This window comes from Schistocerca gregaria, chromosome 2, assembly GCF_023897955.1.
Source record: "Schistocerca gregaria isolate iqSchGreg1 chromosome 2, iqSchGreg1.2, whole genome shotgun sequence".
NCBI lineage: Eukaryota > Metazoa > Arthropoda > Insecta > Orthoptera > Acrididae > Schistocerca > Schistocerca gregaria.
The window spans coordinates 380224065-380246043 of record NC_064921.1 but is presented as its reverse complement, the minus strand read 5'-3'; the positions used below and the strand labels follow the sequence as shown (position 1 = coordinate 380246043).

At 40.3% G+C, this 21979-nt stretch overlaps 1 protein-coding gene across 1 annotated transcript in view; it reads left to right on the top strand.

The window, feature by feature from the left end:
* LOC126335783 (anoctamin-4-like) overlaps positions 1-21450 on the top strand; it is a 274203-nt gene extending 252753 nt beyond the window's left edge. The window contains exons 18-20 of the mRNA XM_049999245.1: positions 4251-4356; positions 19630-19817; positions 21139-21450. Coding sequence (XP_049855202.1) covers positions 4251-4356; positions 19630-19817; positions 21139-21450 — 606 coding nt within the window. The remainder of the gene's footprint in view (positions 1-4250; positions 4357-19629; positions 19818-21138) is intronic.
* The last annotated feature ends 529 nt before the right edge of the window (positions 21451-21979 follow it).

Here is a 21979-nt window from a genome sequence, read left to right as displayed (position 1 = left end):
CTAAAACACACACCTTAAGAGCTATTAGCAATTCTTGATCTTTGCTAATGTGAAACAAATCTCTTCTACTGTAAGCTCTTTGCTTTCCATATTTTTGAGAAGTGGCAGTCTGGACCAAAACAAAAAAGTCCAGTAAACATATATTCTAAAATGCATACATTGAGAGCTATGAACACATTTTCATATTTGCTACTTTGAAACATAGCTCTTCTAATTAACAAATGCTCATAACTTTCAAGGTACACATTTTAGAGCACATGTTTACTGGACATTTTTTCTTGTTTTGACCCATACTGCCACTTCCCAAAAAATGGAAAGCAAAGAGCTTGCAGTAGAAGAGATTTGTTTCACAGTATCAAAGATCAAGAATTGCTAATAGTTCTTAAGGTATGTGCATTAGACCCCATGTTTACTTGACTTTTTTATTTCAAATGGTCATTCCTGTCATATCCCTGAATATTGACTATCATTTCTGACACACCCTGTATTACACTCCTGGAAATGGAAAAAAGAACACATTGACACCAGTGTGTCAGACCCACCATACTTGCTCCGGACACTGCGAGAGGGCTGTACAAGCAATGAGCACACACACGGCACAGCGGACACACCAGGAACCGTGGCGTTGGCCGTTGAATGGCGCTAGCTGCGCAGCATTTGTGCACCGCCGCTGTCAGTGTCAGCCAGTTTGCCGTGGCATACGGGGCTCCATCGCAGTCTTTAACACTGGTAGCATACCGCGACAGCGTGGATGTGAACCGTATGCGCAGTTGACGGACTTTGAGCGAGGGCGTATAGTGGGCATGCGGGAGGCCGGGTGGACGTACCGCCGAATTGCTCAACACGTGGGGCGTTAGGTCTCCACAGTACATCGATGTTGTTGCCAGTGGTCGGCGGAAGGTGCACGTGCCCGTCGACCTGGGACTGGACCGCAGTGACGCACGGATGCACGCCAAGACCGTAGGATCCTACGCAGTGCCGTAGGGGACCGCACCGTCACTTCCCAGCAAATTAGGGACACTGTTGCTCCTGGGGTATCGGCAAGGACCATTCGCAACTGTCTCCATGAAGCTGGGCTACGGTCCCGCACACCGTTAGGCCGGTTTCCGCTCACGCCCCAACATCGTGCAGCCCGCCTCCAGTGGTGTCGTGACAGGCGTGAATGGAGGGACGAATGGAGACGTGTCGTCTTCAGCGATGAGAGTCGCTTCTGCCTTGGTGCCAATGATGGTCGTATGCGTGTTTGGTGCTGTGCAGGTGAGCGCCACAATCAGGACTGCATACGACCGAGGCACACAGGGCCAACACCCGGCATCATGGTGTGGGGAGCGATCTCCTACACTGGCCGTACACCTCTGGTGATCGTCGAGGGGACACTGAATAGTGCACGGCACATCCAAACTGTCATCGAACCCATCGTTCTACCATTCCTAGACCGGCAAGGGAACTTGCTGTTCCAACAGGACAATGCATGTCCGCATGTATCCCGTGCCACCCAAAGTGCTCTAGAAGGTGTAAGTCAACTACCCTGGCCAGCAAGATCTCTGGATGTGTCCCCCATTGAGCATGTTTGGGACTGGATGAAGCGTCGTCTCACGCGGTCTGCACGTCCAGCACGAACGCTGGTCCAACTGAGGCGCCAGGTGGAAATGGCATGGCAAGCCGTTCCACAGGACTACATCCAGCATCTCTACGATCGTCTCCATGGGAGAATAGCAGCCTGCATTGCTGCGAAAGGTGGATATACACTGTACTAGTGTCGACATTGTGCATGCTCTGTTGCCTGTGTCTATGTGCCTGTGGTTCTGTCAGTGTGATCATGTGATGTATCTGACCCCAGTAATGTGTCAATAAATTTTCCCCTTCCTGGGACAATGAATTCATGGTGTTCTTATTTCAATTTCCAGGAGTGTACATGGTCATCATTCAAGAAATCTTCTACACTATAATAGCAGTTGCTTTTAAAATATTTTTCCAGGTCTCCTTCAATACTTTTTAGATCTGGATCACAATTCCCCTTACAGATTTTATTTACAAATTTCATGCCCTTTTAGTGTGGAGTTTTTTCATATAGTTTGAGTCTGTGGGCAGGTAGCATAAAACTTGCCTCACGTCTAATCTCACACTATACAGGAAGTAGTTGTCCTCAAAAATTTGTGGGTTTGTCATTGAGAAAATTAGCATCTCATATACATACAAGCTTGGAATGGACATTAGATATTGTTTTTCAAATAGAGGTTTGTGATGTTGATTATTTTTAGCTCTTATCATGGCTCAGATTATCTTTTTTTGTAGTCTAAAGGGTTTGAGGAGATTAGTTTTCTCAGACCCACAGATAATTGTGCTACATTTAACTACTGAAACAAAGTATACATAATATATATTTTTTTAACTGCCAGATGAGAAATTCAAGACATGCACAAGACTGCTCAGTCGACTAAGAATGCTGTGTACATGATCACTCCACAACATATTTTTATTTATTAACACAGCTTGCAGTGCCCAATTTTTTTATCCATGTAGCTAATGTCACTTATACACCATGCTGATTGTTTTGTGGTGAAATGAAGAATTTCTGTTGTTGCTAAGTTTAATTTCAAATTATTATTTTTTACCCATGCCTCCATTTCAACAAGTGTCTGCTGAATACAGCAGATAAAGTCTTCATCAGTTTTACTACAGATTATCACTGTTCAATTGTGCGTAAAGGATGGTATCTGACTCAGTGTTGCATGACATATCATTCATGTAAATAGTAGTGGCCCTACCAATGAGCCTTGTGGCACACCTAATTGTATGTGTTTCCAGCCAGAAAGGCATTTCTCCCCACTGTTATTAACAAGTACTCTTTGTTTTTGTTTGTCATGTATGATGACAAAACCATAGCTAGTCAATTTTTGAAGAAGCTGGTCATGATTTACAGTGCTGAAGGCCTTGGTAAGATTGCAGAAGATCCAGCCAGAGACTGTGGTAATGTGTTTGTGACCTGTGTTTGCATGTGTGTGTGTGTGTGTGTGTGTGTGTGTGTGTGTGTGTGTGTGTGTTTGTGTGTGTGTGTGTGTGTGTGTGTGTGTGTGTGTGTTTTGTCTGTTTCTGATGAAGGCCTTTTTGGCAAAATACTTACTTGCTGACAGCCTTTTTTTTTTGTGCCTATCTGCGACTCAGCATCTCCACTGTATGGTGAGTAGTAACTATCCTTTTTATAATAGTATTATTATTCCAAGCTGGATCTTCCATTGTTTCACTACTCATGTTAGCAACTTTAAGAACTAAACTGTAACTAACTGCCACATTTGTATAAATATGTTTATGTGTGACAACATGGTCACCAGAAACACTTTCCTGTGATAAATTTTGTAAAATGAATATTCTTAACAATTGCAATTGAAGTATGCAATTTTCATTAAAAAGAAATAGGTATTTTAGTTCCCTACAACACTGGCAACTCTAGTGCTGAAACTTTTTCTTTTTATTCCCATGTCTTTAACAAAGACTTGTAAATTAAAAATTGTTTCTATTATGAACAGTTTATTTCAACATCATATAAAATTTTATGAAGTCACTTTCTTTTTGTACACTAATTATTACTTGTTGTGCTGTTATGCATTGATTAGTGTAAGCTGGAAATTAAGACATGACCATACTTTTGTGTTTATGAAGCAAATTATCATATATTGTAGTGTTTATTAATTAGCTATATCACAAAGTTCAATTAATGTGTGACTTCAAATTCATATTCTTGTCAGTACAAAAGACTAAGAATTTAGAATTTTCTGTTTCACATGTTGATTTACCCTCATGTATTATTTCTAAGTGTGTGGTCAGGTCTTGTGTATACAGAACTGCACATATTGTGTTGTGCATACAGACCTGCACATATTGTGCTATACCTAAGAAGTTAGGAATTCAGCTGTTGGCAACAGGTCAGAAGACCATATTCTTTCTATCACATCGCAGTGGTTATCAGCATATATAGGTCAATGTATTGGTTAACTGTATTCTATGCCGAGATAATTGTTTTTTATTCCATCTTGTAATCATATTCGGTAGTAGTGCTTTAATATTGGTGAATTTCATTTTAGTCAGCTGAGTAAAGAAGACTATATATTTTATATCTAAAGACTTTTAGTTGCATATATAAATAGAACTCATAATTGAGTATCTAAGCTGCTGTCACTGCTGAGCTTTTAGAAATATTAATTTGTCACTGATTCAGTATAGCATTCATAATGGTTATAAATTTGTTTCAGGCATTTGTCATTGCATATACAAGTGACTTCATCCCACGTATGGTATACAAATTTGTGTATTCACCAGACAACACATTAACTGGTTACATTGACTTCTCGCTTTCTGGTAAGTGAAAGGTCTTCCTTGTTCTCAAAATTAATGTACTGAAATGTACTGCCGCCCCTTGATCCAATAAAGAAGCAGCAACATACTTACTTCATAGTAGTAACTCAAGTTAGGCAAATATTTGTTACAATTAAACAATGCAAAGACTGTAACACATTTAGCCTTCAGCCAAAGCCTTCTTCATAAAATAAAACACACCCACTCATTCATGCAAGCAAGCACAACCCATGCACACATGCCACTGTGCAATGTGGCAGGAGCAGCCAGAGAGAGCAGTTGTGCATGAGGTGTGGCTGCTTGCATGAATGAGTGTGTGTGTTTTCTTTTCTGAATGCTTTGGCCAAAAGCTAAATGTGTGACACATCAACAAATAATTAATGTAATTTAATGAAATTTCAAGAATACATTTGTCTAGGTGGTATATTTAAGTGATTGACATTGTAAGAACACAATAAGACACTACAAATGTGAAATGTTGGTATTTGAACAAGCAGTGTAACCATCAGAATATTGACTGCAGGCATGCAAATGTGCATACATTATGTTGTACAGGTGCAAGGTGTCAATTTGTGGGATGGAGTTGTTTGCCTGTTGCACTTGGTTAGTCAATACAGGGAAGATTAATCCTGTCTGCTGGTGACACTGGAGTTGTCATTGGATGATGTCCCATATGTGCTTGAATGGACACATATCTTATGACTGATCAGGCCAAGGAAATATGGCAACACTCTGTACATGTTGAGTTACAGCAGCAATAATTGGATGAGCATTATCCTGTAGGACTGCTGCTCATGAATGTCAGCACAACAGGTCGAATCACCATACTGACGCACAAATTTGTAGTCAGGATGTCTGGAATAACCACTAGAGTGCTCCTGGTCTCATATGAAATTGTGCTCCAGACCATAACTCCATGTGTATGTCCAATGTGTCTAGCACACACAGACAGGTTGCTTGCAGGCCCTCAACTGGCCTCCTCTTACCCAACACACGATCATCACTGGCTTCAAAACAGAACCAGCTTTCTTCAGAAAACACAAGAGACCTCTACCCTGCCCTCCAGTGAGCTCACTAATGTCACAAGTGGCATTGGTTTGGGATCAGTGGAATCCATATTACAGGGCATCTGGCTTGGAGCTGTCCTTCAAGTAACCAGTTTGTAACAGTCTGTTGTGTCACCGTGATGCCAATTACCTCTCAAATACACGCTGCAGATGCTGTATGGGGCATCAAAGCCATACGCCGAACATAATGGTCTCCCCTCTTGGTAGTGCCATGTGGCTGTCCAGAACCCTGTCTTCTTATGACCATATATTCTCGTAACCACCAATGCAAGCAATCACGTACAGTGGCTACACTCCTGCCAAGGCTTTCTGCAATACTGCAGAAGCAACATCCATATTGCAAAGCCTTTTTCAATCTCAGTGAGGTGTTGATAATGGCGTCTTTTGTCATCTTAAAGGCATTCTTGGTGAACATCAACTCATCATTCCCAATCTCAAAGGTAACTAATGCTCATGGCTGTTACATTCCTCATAGTGGTGCTACTAACGTCACTCTTATTCGGCTGGCACGAAACTTGAATAGATATCATCTTTCAGATGTAGAAACAGAAAAACACATATGCACACAGTCATACAAGCACAACACACACATACAGCACCATTGTCATCTCTGGTATTGAAGCCTGAATGCAATGAGCAGTGATCCCATCTGTGGTGAATGGTGAAGGTGAACAACTGGTATGGGCAGACAGGGGAAGGGGTAGTAGTGTAGTGTAGTGGTGGGGAAAGATGCCATAGTGGTACCTGTGGAACTGTGCTGGGATGTAGCCCAGACCAGGAAAGGGGGAGAGCAGAGAAGCAGAGATGGGGAAAGGACTATGCGGGCATGCTGGGAAGATAGCAGGTGTGTGTGAGGCTAGAATTGGAACAGATAAGAAAATAGATGCAGGTGGGGACTGGGACTTGTGAATAATGAGGACAGAGGTTCTGAGAAAGAAGGATAGAGTTTCTATCCCTTCCATATTCCACTGCTCCTCCAACTTGTGCAGTGTTCTTTTCCATACCTTTTCCGCCCCTGATCCCAATCCTTTGCCCCATTGCTCATATCCCTGTAATAGACCTAGATGCAAGTCCTGTCTCATACATCCTCTCACAACCACTTACTCAAGTCCTATCACAGGTATCTCCTACCTCATCAAAGGCATGTCCACCTGTGAAGCAGTCAAATGGTCTACCGAGCAGTCAATTGGTCTACCAGCTTAGCAGCACACTTATGTGGGCTTGACCTCTAACAATCTGTCTGTCTGCATCAATAGCTGCCGCCAAACTGAGACCAAAAGAGACAAGTGGTCCATTCAGTTGTTCAGCATGCTGCACAGTGTGGTGTGCTTGATGTCAACAATTGCTTCACAGTCTGTGCCATCTGGATTCTGCCCACCAACAGCTGCTTTTCTGAACTGTGTAGGTGGAAACTCTTCTTACAATATACTCTTCATTCCCATATTTCCCCTAATGCCAATCATCACTAGCCACTGTTCCCACCTGTCACCATTGTCTTCCCTGTGTCCAATCCAATATCACCCCCCCCCCCCCCCCCCCCACTCCTCCACATAGTCCTTTCCCTTTCTGTATTACTCTCCTCTCCCATTTTCCTGCCAAGCACAGCCTTCCAATACTGCACCTAAGAGCCCTCTGTCCCATCCCCACATCATTCCTGCACACTCCTTCAAGCAGTACTAAAGTATATTCCCAGATCCTCACCCTGCTATCCATCCCCCTTCTCACTCCATGCTTCTTCTGTACCTCCACTACCCATCCCAGCTGAGATCACTGCTACAAGGCTATAGACGTAAGAAATTTTTGTGTTGATCAATAAGCTTCAAGAGTCTTGTTGCATTGAACTCCATGTTAATACTCTGCCTATTTATGTGGGCACTACTTACAAAGCTCTCTCAGGAAAGCTTAGTATATTCATAAAGCAAGTAGAATCACTTTTAAGTCACCTGTTCTCAAACCTAAAAAAGTAATCATGCTTGGTGACTTAAATGAAAATTTTCTTATTTGTAATAATGAAAGAACAGATTTTGAGAATGTAATAAGCTCTTTTAATCTAAGGGCAGTTGTTGACTTTCGCACAAGAGTGACATAGAACTATACAAGTCTGACTGACGATCTCCTTGTAGGCAGTAACAGAACTGATAACACATGTGAAACATATATCTTAAATGGCCTTTCTGACTATGAGGGGCAGCTGTTAAAAATGCATGATGTATGCCCTGCTAATAAGAGTAGTTTTTGTCAATGGATCATCTATACTAATCAACAGTGAGAATCTAGAAACCTTCAGTAGACATTTTCAGTAGTTAGAATAGGAGACAGTATATACAGTTATGACAGTGATAAATTTAACCTAATCCTGAATGAATTTGTTACCCTTTTTGAAGCTGTATTTCCTAAGACAATTTCAAAAAGTACCAACCTGAGTGATTACAGGAAACAGTGGCTCACTAAGGGAATCAAAACATCCTGTAAAATAAAGAGATTGCTTTATTCTTATACTGTAGCGTCCTGAAAAATTTATTTAAAAAATCCGAGAGCATGTTTATAAAATCTGGAGTTGACAGCTCAAATAATAAAATAAAAACTATTTGGAATGTGGTCAAGAGGGAGACAGGAAAAATTTCAGAAGATACAGACAGTATCAAAGTGTGTCATAATGGAAGCATGGAAAATGAAGGTGGTATTACATTGATTGACTGTTCTGTCAGTTCTTGGTAGAATATTTTGTACATTATGAATGAAACACACATAGCACTGGTGTAATATTCTACAGTATTTATTATTTGTTTCATGAACTGGTTTTGTGCTGTGATGCCATTGTCAGGTACAAAGGTAAGTATGTGATGCAGTGAAATTTTGTTGGATAAAAGATTTTAAACTGGTGCATGTGCAGAATACTTCCATTTCCAGATATGAAAATATTAATGTTAGAATAGGAATAAAACAAGCAAGGTTATCTCAGTGCAAATGTGATGTAAGATCGTTTGACTAAAATAAAATATGTTACACATTAACCAATGAACTGTTGACAAATTACAACAGTCATACATAGAACATAACTGAGCAAATCTGTGACACATTAACTAATGAACTATAGACAAATTACCACAAATGTACATAGAAGAACGTAATTGAACAATAAGCTTTGGTGACATTCCAAAGAAGTGGCTGAACAAAATAATCTTGTCTTTAATGGATCATAAATCACAAACAGATAAGATATAATAGTGATATTAAGCAGGTGTGTGATGCAGCTGTAATCTTAAAAAATAATTTTTTAACACAATGAGAGAAATTGTAGTAACTGAAATAAAGGAAATGGAGTAACATGGCCTGGATGGGAATGTGAGTACCATTGTCAGTTGGAAGTGGTGAGTAAAGGAACTGTGTCTGGCCATTCTGTACTAGGCCTGCGATGATGGACAGGTGTTTATTAGTTTCCATAATTTCAAGACAGTTCATCTTCCTTCCTTTGTAGATGTGACGTAATACTGCATGTCTCACCTTGTAACTATGACCTTCTTTAAGCAGGTGGTCTGCAAAATTAGAGTCTCCTTTTCTAAGTTTCCTGCTTCTGTCATGTTCCTGAAAGTGGGTATATATTGTGCTGCCAGCCTGATTTGTATAGAATTGGCCACAGTTACCAGTAATTCTATATATTCCACTCTTTTCTTAAGCTGGAGTGCTGTATTTCTCATTGAGAAAAAAGTGTCCATCAGTGTTTTGCTAATAATATAATTTTTTTACATTCCTGGATTTAAGCTTTCTGGCTCCATTCAGTGAGACTTTTCCTAAGTATGGAATTGTACACCATTTATTGCATTCTTGAGTTCGTGGGTTAATGGCTGGAGAAAAAAAAAAGAGTACACTTGTTGTTCCTGCTTTTTTTAGTTATAGGGTCTGCTGTAGTAGGATGACAGCCATTGTTTAATGCTATTTGTTTGATGGTGTTTAATTCCATTTGGAAGTTGGCTTAACTAATGGGGATGGATAATAGGCAATGCATCATAGAATGAAAGGCAGCATATGTACGGGTCACTGGCTGTTGAGAATTGGCCGATATTGCTATATCTGTGGTGATAGGTTTCCTATATATGTTGAAAGTATGAATATGGTCAATGATCTGTATAGTTAGATTTAAATAATTTATGCAGTTACCCCCAAGCTACATTGTGAATTTTGTACTGTTGTGTTTAGAATTTTGTTGTTTGAGGAATTTTTGAAGTTGTCTTGTAGTTCATGTTTATAAGCATGACACACCATCAACATACCTAAACCTGAATCCAACCTTGGAAGAGATAGATTATTTTCCAAAAACTGTATTTCAAAATTGTCCATGAAGATTTCAGCAAGGACTAGACTGAGGGAGGATTCCATACCTAGACCAACCAGCTGATGGAAAATCCAGTATGGAATTTAACAATATCATAAGAAGGAAAGTTGCTGCTCACCATATAGCAGAAGAGATGCTGAGTCACAGATAGGCACAACAACAAAACATTCACACTTAAAGCTTTCAGCTGGTGGCCTTTGTCAACAATAGACATACATTCGCACACACACACTCATGCAAACACAGATGACTGCAGTATCAGGCAACTGAAACCACACTGTGAACAGCAGCACCAGTGCATGATGGTAATGGCAACTGGGTGGGGTGAAGGAGGAGGCTTGGATGGAGAGGGGGAGCACTAGTATGGAGGGGATGGCGGGCAATGAAGTGTTGCGGTTTGGGCGGCGGGCAGGGGAGAGGTGGGGAGGAGGCGAGAGGGGGAAGTAGTGGAAAAGGAGAGAAATAGAAATAAAAAAATAATAATAAGAATGGGTATGGTGGTGGTGTGTCAGCTGTGTAGTGCTGGAATGGAAGCAAGGAAGGGGCTGGATAGGTGAGGACAGTGACTAACGAAGGTTATTGTATCCATTTGTAATTTATGATCTATTAAAGACAAGATTATTTTGTTCAGCCACATCTTTGGTATATGTCACCAAAGCTTATTGTTCAATTACGTTCTTCTATGTACATTTGTGGTAATTTGTCCATAGTTCATTAGTTAATGTGTCACAGATTTTATTTTAGTTAAATAATCTTACATTGCACTTGCTATGAAATAACCTCACTTGTTTTATTCCTGTTCTAACATTAACATTTTCATCTCTGGAAATGGAAGTACTCTGTACAAGACTCTATACAAGTACTAGTTAAACATCTTTGATCTAACAAAATTTCACTGCAGCACATACTAACTCTGTACCTGATGATTACACGACAGCCAAAAACCAGTTTGTGTAACAAATAATAAATATTGTAGTATATTACACCATCTTGTATGATTTTTATTCATACTGAAGCTGATGTTGTTGCAAATATATTCAACAATCATTTTTTGACAGTGGTGGATCAAACTATTTGTAAAGGATCTATACTTGAAGCCATGAACCTTCTTCAAAAAGGCAGTGCAGAACAAAATTATTCAGAGGGTTGTACCTTATATTACAACTGATAAGATTGAGGAAGTAATATGCCAAATGAAAAATAAAAATTCCAGTGGAATGGACAACATATCAATGAAAGTACCGAAGCACTGCCACAAATTTATTCTTGGAGTTCTCCATCACATATTTAATGAGCCTATAAATCAAGGTACTGTGCTCAATAGACTCAACTATGCAATTGGCAAGCTGCTATTCAAAAAATGTCATAAAACTGAGGTTTCCAGCTACCAGCCAGTTTCATTGCTAACAAATCTCTCTAAAATTATAGAGAAAGTAATGTTAAAGAGAATCATAGATCATCTTAACAAACATAAAATCCTTAATATAAATTGATTTGGATTCCAAAAGGGTATTTCAACTGAACATGACATTTTCTCATTTTTCAGCCATCTCCTTGAATCTGTAAGCAATAAAATGTCACCAGTTGGAATCTCTTGTGATCTGTCTAAAGTATTTGACTGTATAGATCACAAAATTCTACTTATGAAGGCTGAACACTTCTATAGTAAAGTCAGGATGTGGCTCAAATTGTATCTAGATGACAGAAGGCAGAAAGTAATATGAGTAATTCTGCAATGGCACCCACCTGCTCTGACTGAGGCACAATATGAAAAAGTACCAAACTGGTGTCTAAAGAACTTTGTGACCACTATATGCAAAGAAACTCTAGATTGGTTCACTTCTAATGCTCTGCCTCTCAGTGTTAACAAGACTCAATCCGTTCAGTTTCAAAGAGCAAACAAAAGCTAGAAAATATTGAAATAAAATGTCATTACAAAGAAATGTTGAGAGTAGAGCCTTCCAAATTCCTGGGATTACACAATGACAACATTACCTTATGTAAAAGACTGAGTTTAGCAGTGTTTTCCATTCACTCAATTTCATGTGTTTGTCACTTGGAAACAATCAAAGGTGCACAGTTTGGATATTTCCATTCACATTCTGGGGAAACCAGTCATAAGCAAATAGTCTTTATTGCACAGAAGAGAGTCATCAGTTATGAGTAGAGTAACCTCTAGGTGCTTTTGCAGAAACTTATTCAAACAAATGGGGATCATCCCCATGTCATGCCAATACATTTTTTCAGTAATGTGCTTTGTGAATAACAATCAGACAATATACAGGACAAACAGTGAATATATAATCATGGTACAGGAGCAAACATGATCTTCACAAAGACACTAAAAAAGGAGTATATTATTCAAGCAAGAAAGTACACAATAAACTTTCAGTTAAAAATAATTCATTCATTGGGGATAATAATAAGATCAAAAAACAGCTAAAATATTATCTTTTGAATACTTTCTACTCCTTACAGGAATTTTTTGACAATGTGTAATAATTAGTAAAATATGTTTCATGTTATGCATTCCTATAAAAATGACTATATAGCACTCCATATCAGTTGTGGCAATTAATATTATATGGCTTACAATGCATTCCTTATAATTTTTTTTTTTGTGATCTAGGTTGTTATTTGAATACTTGAACCTCGTGTATCTCTTAACATATGTTTTAGATTGTAATTCTCATGACCATTTACGTATGGTTATTATTGTAATAATCTCTCATGTTCTACATCCTAGTGATACACTTGCATCAAGAGTCCATGGAACTTGAAACTAAATAAGTAATGAAACTGCACGTCTGTATCTGCAGGCACCATTGGCCATGTGTGTGTGTAAATTGTGCGTATATGATTGCTTGTATGTGTGCTCCTTTGAAACTGAGGAATGACTTTGTGTGACTGGTTAGTCTTATTCTAAATGTACTTTAAAATTGTGCATTTGCTGCACACTGCTTCCTCCATCCATTTCTCTTTTGTTAACAGTATTATGAGAAGTTGCTACCCACCATATAGTGAAGATGCTGAGTCGAAGATAGGCACAACAAAAAGACTTTCACAATTAAATCTTTAGGCCACTGGCCTTCATCAATGATAGACACACACACACACACACACACATTCACGCCAACACAATTCACACACACGACTGTAGTCTCGGGTAACTGAAACCACCCTGCGAGCAGCAGCACCAGTGCATGATGGGAGTGATACCTAGGTGGTGGTAAGGAGGAGGCAGGGGTGCAGAGATGGAGGGATAGTGTGGTGGGGGTAGCAAACAGTGAAGTGCTGCAGGTTAGACAGAGGGAAGGGAGAAGTGCGGTGTGAGGGGGGGGGGGGGGGGGGGAGTAGCAGAAAAGGAAATTAATAAAAAGACTGGGTGTGGTTGTCAAAAGACAGCTGTGTAGTGCAGGAGTGGGAACAGGGAATGGGCTGAATGGGTGAGGACACTGACTAACCAAGGTTTAGGCCAGCAGGAGGTTTACAGGAACGTAGGACATATTGCAGGGAAACTTCCCTCCTGTGCGATTCAGAAAAGCTGGTGTTGTTGGGAAGGATCCATATGGCACAGTCTGTGAAGCAGTTATTGAAATGAAGGATACAGTGTTTGGCAGTGTGTTCAACAACAGGGTGGTCCACTTGTTTCTTGCCCACAGTTTGTTGGTGGCCATTAATGCGGACTGACTGCTTGTTGGTTGGTGTGCCTACATAGAATGCGGCTCAGTGGTTGCAGCTTAGCTTGTAGACCACATGATTGGTTTCACAGGTAGCCCTGCCTTTGATGGGATAGGTGATGTTAGTGACCGGACTGAAGTAGGTGGTGGCGGGAGAATGTATGGGACAGGTTCTGCACCTAGGTCTATTACAGGGGTATGAACCATGTGGTAAGGGACTGGAAGCACGGTTTGTGTAAGGATGGATGGCAGAATACCACTGTGGGAGGGGTGGGAAGGATAATGGGCAGGACATTTCTCATTTCAGCACATGACAAGAGGTAATTGTAACCCTGGCGGAGAATGGAATCAGTTGCTCCAGTTCTGGGTGATACTGAGTTACGAGGGGAATGCTCCTCTGTGGCTGGACTGTGGGACTTTGGGAGGTGGTGGGGGACTGGAAGATAAGGCATGGCAGATTTATTTTTCTACAAAGTTGGTTGGATAATTACATTCAGTGAAAGCTTCAGTGAGACACTCGGTATGTTTTGAGAGGGACTACTCATCACTGCAGATGAGGTGGAAGTTTCTGACAGCTGGTGAAGTCCTACCACCAGGTAATCCTTGCGGTTCAAAAAAACACTGGTGGAGCTTTCGTCGACAGAAAGGATTATAAGTTCAGGATAGGTTTTTAGATGGTGGACTGAGGTTCTTTCTGCGGATGTAAGGTTAGTCTGCATGTTGAGGGATTTGGGGAATGATGGTGAGGTAATGTTTGAGATTAAGAAATTCTAGAAATTGGGGCACTGCAGGTGGATCACAGTTGGATGGAAGAGTGAAATGACTTAGGCAGGGTTCTATATTGGTGTTTGGCTAGTCTTATTGGTAGGATTGGTGACGAAAAAGTGTTTCCACTGTAGGGTCTGGGAGAAGGAGAGAACTTCTCTAGCAAGTCCCGCACGATTGAATTTGTGAGTGGGGCAAAAGGTGAGGCCTTTGGAAAGGACTGATACCTCTGTGGGGCTAAGGATTCTGGGGTAAAGGTTCATGACTGTTTCGCGGGTGTGTTTAGGTTCTCCAGACAGAATCCAGAACCTAAACAGGCTCGCAGTACGCTCATGAACCTTTCCTCCAAAAGAATTAGACACACAGAAATATCAGTCCTTTCCAAAGGCCTCACCTTTTGCCCCACTTTCAAATTCAGTCATGCAGAAGTTGTTTAAGACCTTCTCTCCTTCTCCCAGTCCCTACAGTGGAAACACTTTTTCGTCATCAACCCTACCAATCTGACTCAACTAAACACCAATATTGAACCTAGCCTAAGTCAGTTCACTCCTCCATCTAACCGTGATCCACTTCCTCTGTCCCAAAACCAGGGTCGTGTTAACTTTCTAGAATTTTTTAACCTCAAGCCTTGCCTCAGCATCATTTCCCAGGTCCCTCAACATGCAGACTAACCTTACATCCGCAGAAAGAATCCCAGTCCACCATCTAAAAACTGATCCTGTCCTTATAATCCTTTCTGCCGACGAAGTCTCCACCACTGTTGTTTTGAACCACAAGGATTACCTTGCGGAAGGGCTCCACCAGCTCTCAGAAACTTCCACCTACAAATCTTGCCACAGTGACCCCATCCCAGTAATCCACTCGGATCTCCAGTCACTACTCAAATCCTTAGGCCCCTCCCACAACCTCACCCCAGAATCCCTCTCTCTATTCACCCCTATCACTCCCTACAATCCTACCTTCTACATATCTCCTAAAGTCCATAAACTTAACCTAACAACCCTGGATGCCCCATTGTGGCCGGTCACTGTGCTCCCACTGAAACAATCTCTGCTGTCATAGCCCAACACCTTCAACCTATTACCCGGAACCTACACTCATATATGACAGATACCAACCATTTCCCCACCGACGCTCCACAGTTCCTGACCCTTTACCACATGGTGCCCTGCTTGTCACTATTGATGCCACCTGCCTGTACATTCCTAATACCCATGGCCTTACTGCTACTGAACACTACCTTTCCCAATGCCTGACAGATTCCAAACCAACAACCTCCCTCCTTGTTGCCATAGCCAACAATATCCTCACCCACAATTACTTCTCCTTTGAAGGCATTACCTACAAACAAATCCAATGTACGGCTAAGAGCAACCACATGGCACCATCCTATGCCAACCTATTCATGGGCCATCTAGAAGAATCCTTCCTAAAAACCCAGAATTCTAAGCCCCTAACCTGGTTCAGATTCATTGATGACATCTTTGCTATCTAGATTGAAGGTGAGGACACCCTATCCACATTCCACCAGAACCTCAACAACTTCTTCCCATTTACTTCACCTGGTCCTGCTCAACCCAACAAGCCACCTTCCTAGATGTTGACCTCCACCTCAGAGACGGCTATGTCAGTTCCTCTATCCATATCAAACCCACTAACCACCACCAAACTTCCACAGCTGTCACCCATTCCATACCAAGAAGTCCCTTCCATACAGCCTAGCCACCCTATGGTCATCGCATCTACAGTGACAAGCAGTCCCTCTTGAAATATATCAAAGGTCTCACTGAAGGCTTCACTGACTGTAATTATCCTCCCAAACTCGTACATAAACAAATCTCCTGTGCCTTATCTTTCCAGTCTCTCATCACCTCCCACAATCACACTGTCCAGGCACAACAAGCATTCCCCTCGTAACTCACTACTACTCAGAACTGCAGCAACTGATTACATTCTCCGCCAGGGTTTCAATTACCTCTTGCTGTGCCCTGAAATGAGGAATGTCCTGCCCATTATCCTTCCCACCCCTCCCACAGTGGTATTCTGCTATCCACCGAAACTACACAATATGCTTGTCCATCCCTACACAACCCATGCTCCCAATCCCTTACCACATGGCTCATACTCTTGTAATAGACCTAGGTGCAGAACCTGTCCCATACATTTTCCCACCACCACCTTCTCCAGTCTGGTCACTAACATCACCTATCCCATCAAAGGCAGGGCTACCTGTGAAACCAGTGATGTGATTTACAAGCTAAGCTGCAACCACTGTGCTACATCCAATGTAGGCATGATAACCAACAAGCTGTCTGCCCACATGAATGGCCACCAGCAAACTATGGGCAAAAAACATGGGGACGACCCTGTTGCTGCACACGCTGCCAAACATGATATCCCTCATGTCAATGACTGCTTCACGGCCTGTGTCATATTGATCCTTCGCACCAACACCAGCTTTTCTGAATTACGCAGGTGGGAACTTTTCGTGCAATACATCCGACATACCCGTAACCCTACTGGCCTCAACCTTCGTTAGTCAGTGTCCTCACCCATCGAGCCCCTTCCCTGTTCCCATTCCAGCACTACAGAGCTGTCATTCCACAACCACACCCAGTCTTATCATTTCTCTCCTTTTCTGCTACTCCCTCCCCCCCTCCCCGCCCTCGTTTCCTCTCCCCTGCCCTTCTTCTAAACTGCAACACTTCAGTGTCTGCCACCCCCACCATACTATCGCTGCCCCTCCTCATGCCAGCCTCCTTCTTACCACCACCCAATCGCCACTCCCATCATGCACTGGTGCTGCTGCTCACAATGTGGTTTCAGTTGCCTGAGACTGCAGTCATGTGTCTGAGTTGCATTTGCGTCTGTGTGTGTGTGTGTGTGTGTGTGTGAGAGAGAGAGAGAGAGAGAGAGAGAGAGGGAGGGAGGGAGTGTATTGTTGATGAAGGCCAATGGCTAAAAGCTTTAATTGTGAACGTCTTTTTGTTGTGCCTATCTTCATCTCAGCATCTCTGCTGTATGGTGAGTAACAACTTTCCTTCTCATAATATTGTTGCATTCCATTCTGGGCTTTCCATTGTTTCACTCTTGTTAACGTTTAATAGTTTCACACATGTGAAATATTGAGGTAGGTAATCTGTTCAAAAGATAGTTTAGTGTAGCAAAGGCTTGTGAATACATAAATTTTAAATATTTCATTCTATTTCTGTGCTGATATTTATCAGTGACATGTCTTCTGTGAGCCAAAACAGTTTATATTTGTCAATATTGTAGTTTTTCATTATTAATAGACTGTAATATTTTACATTTAATACATTACAAAACTGCTCAGTATTTCTATGTAAATTATTAGCATGGATTTTAAATTGCTAATAAAGAGAAAGAGTTATAAGTCAAGGACAATGTCACATGTACAGTATAATAAATATTTATGATCACTCTTTGCTTATGAAATTACAGTGGGACTTTATTCAGTAGTCTTGTGTGAGGAGGACCAAATCTTTTTGCCTGAACTGAAAAGAGATTCACCGCAAAAGAACTGTAGGTGAACTGCACCTAGTGTGGATGTAGAGATTAGTACCATGTTTTAAGAAGATAATGTGTTAGATTTACGAAGAATCAAACTCTCGTTTACTGTGATATTTGGCACAAAAACTGAACAAATGAAATTTATCCCACACAAATGTAATACTTATAGAAACAAAAGAAATGAAGTTTCCAGTGGATGCAGTCACATTGCTAACATCAAATGAGTATTGTTTGGACCCACAATACATGTGACTAAATTTTTTTTTACACAAAATTCTACCAAAAACTCTAGAAAGTACAGAAGAGCAGTGGGACAGACACTGGATAATTAACTACTACATGTAATGTATGAATAGTATCTTCCAATATGATCCTTTAACTAAGTGCCACTTATCAAATGATGGAAAGCTAAGGGTGAAATAGAAACAACATTGAAAGAACAGAATGCTACTCTCCACATAGAGGTGGCATTGAGTAGTAGACAGGCACAGTGAAAACGGAATACTAGAAATATTTCAGCTTTATGGAAAGGATCGATTGCTTTTCATCACATAGAGGAAGCATGTTATGGAATCATATATTGCTATGCACCACAAGAGGACTTTATCCAAAAGCTGAAATATTTTTGGCATTCTTTTTTACTGTGCGTGTCTGCAACACAGTGCCTCCTCAGTGTGGTAAGTAAGAATCTGTCCTTTCTATATTGTTAAGAGCCATGTATGTCATAAAGCCCAGTCAGCTATTGTAAATATGTCCATGTTAACTGTTTATGATTTACAGATGAACTGGGAATGTGCAATAATCTTCCTGAATCATTAATAGCTACATTGTCTGCACATGTTTGTCTTTTTGAGACTATTATCAAGTAAAAAATATGTTCTAAAACTTAAAAATGTAGCATTATGAGTATTGTAGCATTGTATCATTGTCTTTTCCAATGTTAGGCGCTGCCTTAAGTCACTAATCATCATAACAAATGCTAGACTGCACCTAGTTTTGGAACATACTAAAGAATCATGGAGCAATGAGAAGACATTGTTTTATAATGATTAACCATGGTATATTTTTTATGTATCAATGAAAGGTAGAATTCCATCAACATTATCATCATTAAAGACAGGGAAGCATATGAGATAGAACAATGTCTGATGCACAGTATCTAGGGGTGTCCATAGTATCTACAGTGAAATTTGATATGGGATAGTTACAATGTGGTCCAGCTTCTCACTGTATAAGCTTGGGACTCCTTCAGACAGGAAACTGTGAACTTCATGCCCCATAGTGTTAATTATGATGTTTCTAAAAGTATATTTTTGACATGTTAGAAATTAAGAAAAAGAATAACTGATACAAATCATTAGTTGATTAAACATTACTCCCTATTTACAATTTGGATGGTGGGCAATTTCTGTCAGACCTTTTAGCAGTAGTACACTAGAACTGCATAGAAGCCACTAAGTCTCAATTTTAGTTGAATTCCATGCTTTACATTCTTCTAGGCTTTTTTGGAAATTTTTTCCATACTTACATATTTTGAGAACTCATTCATTTTCCCATACACATAAGTACATATGTTCACCTTTATATGTAGAGATTGGACTGGTTGGGGAGAGATGGGGGATTATAATCAGGTTGTCCAGTGAGTAGCTCTAAGTGTACCAGAGCAACGATGGAACATGCATCCTCAAGTTTTGTTTTGTATTAAAACTAGTGAGTACAGGCCATAAAAATTATTAGCTAAAAATAATAGTGGATTTGATAAGTATTAGCTCTTGCATAGCACATTGTTCTGTTTCCCTTAATGAGATTGAAATAATGCTGTTTGTGTTCATGTTTGTGTAATAAAATTGTCATTTTATACCCCCTTGTTTACATTTCTATTACTCTTTCTTTCTCTCAGAATTCAATACATCTGACTTCCAGAAAGATATGATACCTGATGATGATGGCAATCCCAACACACCACCTCCAGAGACTTGCCAATATAGAGGTTATCGTAACAATGCCACTTCTGAGGGTCCGTATGGCCTTTCAGCTGTCTACTGGCATGTCTTTGCAGCCAGACTTGCATTTGTTGTTGTATTTGAAGTAAGTGAATTATGTGCCCAGTAGTGCACTGCTTTAAGTTGGCTTTAGTAACATTGCTATCACAGATGTATGTGATTGCCTTACAGATTTAGAGACTTCAAACAACTGTTCAGTAAAATAGAATTTCAATATGTCATTACTTCATTTACAATTATCAGTTCCTCCATTTTGTTCTGCTGTTATTAGAGATCAGAACAACTTTTTCTCATTATCAGTGAGATTAAACCAGCAAAACTAACTGAAAAATTGGTTCAAAAGTCACCTGAGAAGTAGATCTTCTTTCTTAAGTTTTCTATTTCTTTTCACTGCAGGCTTTATATGAATTACAGTGACAATTTCACAGTTGAAAAAACAACCAAACAAAAATTATGAAAGTCAACAGTTCACTTACAAATAAATGAGTCTATCCATCATTTGCCTGATGAGTGACTGTCTTTTCTAATCATTGTCTGTTGTTTCTCTTCATAATCTTTTTGTATTTGTGATTCCATTTTAGCTTATACATAGGTATTGGTCCTTTTAATTTGGATATAGAGAATGAGCACTGAGAGTTAAAAAAAATTAATAACAGCAAGCAAAACCTGTTTTCTAGATAATAAAATAAATTTCACTTGTACAATTGCAACTTGCGTACAAGGAAATACTACAAGAGTGTGATGAAGAGTAATGTCTCTGAATTTTTTATGTGAAAACTCTTAAAAGCTTTGTAAATAAAACAAATATTATTAAAACTCTACATCTTTATTCTCAACATAGTCAATCTGGCGATGAGTACACTTCTCCCAACAAGAGACCAGCTTTACGACAGAGCCACAGTCTCACTTCTGCTTGCACTGCTTTATCAGAAAATGATGAAAATTGGATGGGGCCAAGTCAGGACTCTACAGAGGATGGTCAATGACACTGAATCCAAGGTGTTGGACTGTGGCAGATGTTGAAGCACTTGTGTGTTGTCTGACATTTTCATGGTGGAAGAGAGGGTGCTCTGTATGTGGGTGAACTCTTTGAAATCAAAACTTGACTACAGCATGCTGTTTCTCACAAACTGACATAGATTATGTGCCACCATGTTACACACTACAGTTTGGAGCTTTTTAGCAAACAGAGGGCTGCAAATATGTAGACATGAAGAATAAAGATCTTGCATGTTAACAATGTTTGTTTTATATAAAAAGCTTTAAGAGTTACCACATAAAAAAATTGTGCACATCACTTTTCAGCACACCCTCATAGTCTCACATAAAAACATATGCACTGCAGTTATATTTTTGAATGTGCTTTAGAGACTCTAATTAAAAAGGTTTTATTTTCAATTTTGCAGCATATTGTGTTTGCACTGACAGGAATTATGGCATATGCCATACCAGATATTCCACAAGAGGTCCAAACTCAAGTGAAACGTGAGAAGCTTTTGGAGAAAGAAAGAAAGTATGAAATTGGCCTCAAAGCAGCAGGTTCTCCAAGTAATTTTCGTGACAGAGAAGATGGAAGTAAACTTCAAGGGAGATTACAGCTGCCTCCACTTTTGCCTCCTGGGACAGCAAGAGAATCAAACAACTGGTGGGCTCGGCGAGTGAGCAAAGTACGAGATGTATCAACAAGTCTTGCAGCTCTCAACAAAACAACCACTTAGCACCAAGAAAATGAATTGTACAATACTTTCTCCTGATGCTGCAAAGCTGAAAATCATTTTCTTCGCTATCTGCTGTTCAGAACTTTTATCTTGTACCTATATATTTCAAAGGCATTAACACAAACGCAGAAGACCAGTGCCTACTACAGAAAACTGTATGTGACTTGGTCCTATTCAGAAAGCATTGCTCAAATAAAAGAGAAAGTTGTATGGAATTGTTGGCTAGGAGGCTCTGAGGAGTACATCCACCCTCCTAATCAGAAAGGGTTTTATGCCTCCATGCCTAATGGCCCTTTTCTTTGCAGTCTCTAAGAGTTGTGTCTTAAGTGTCTCTGTAATGAATGTGTGTATAGTATGGTGCCATACTTGTGTCTCATGATGATGAGAGAAGGTAGGGGGTGAAAACTGCTGTCAGCAGTAGCCTACTCTTTTCATGTAGCACAAAGGGGACCACTGAGCATAAAGTCTCCATCTGATCATGCTGTAGGACATTGTGGAGGGTTTGGAATTTAATCTAAGGCATTGAATC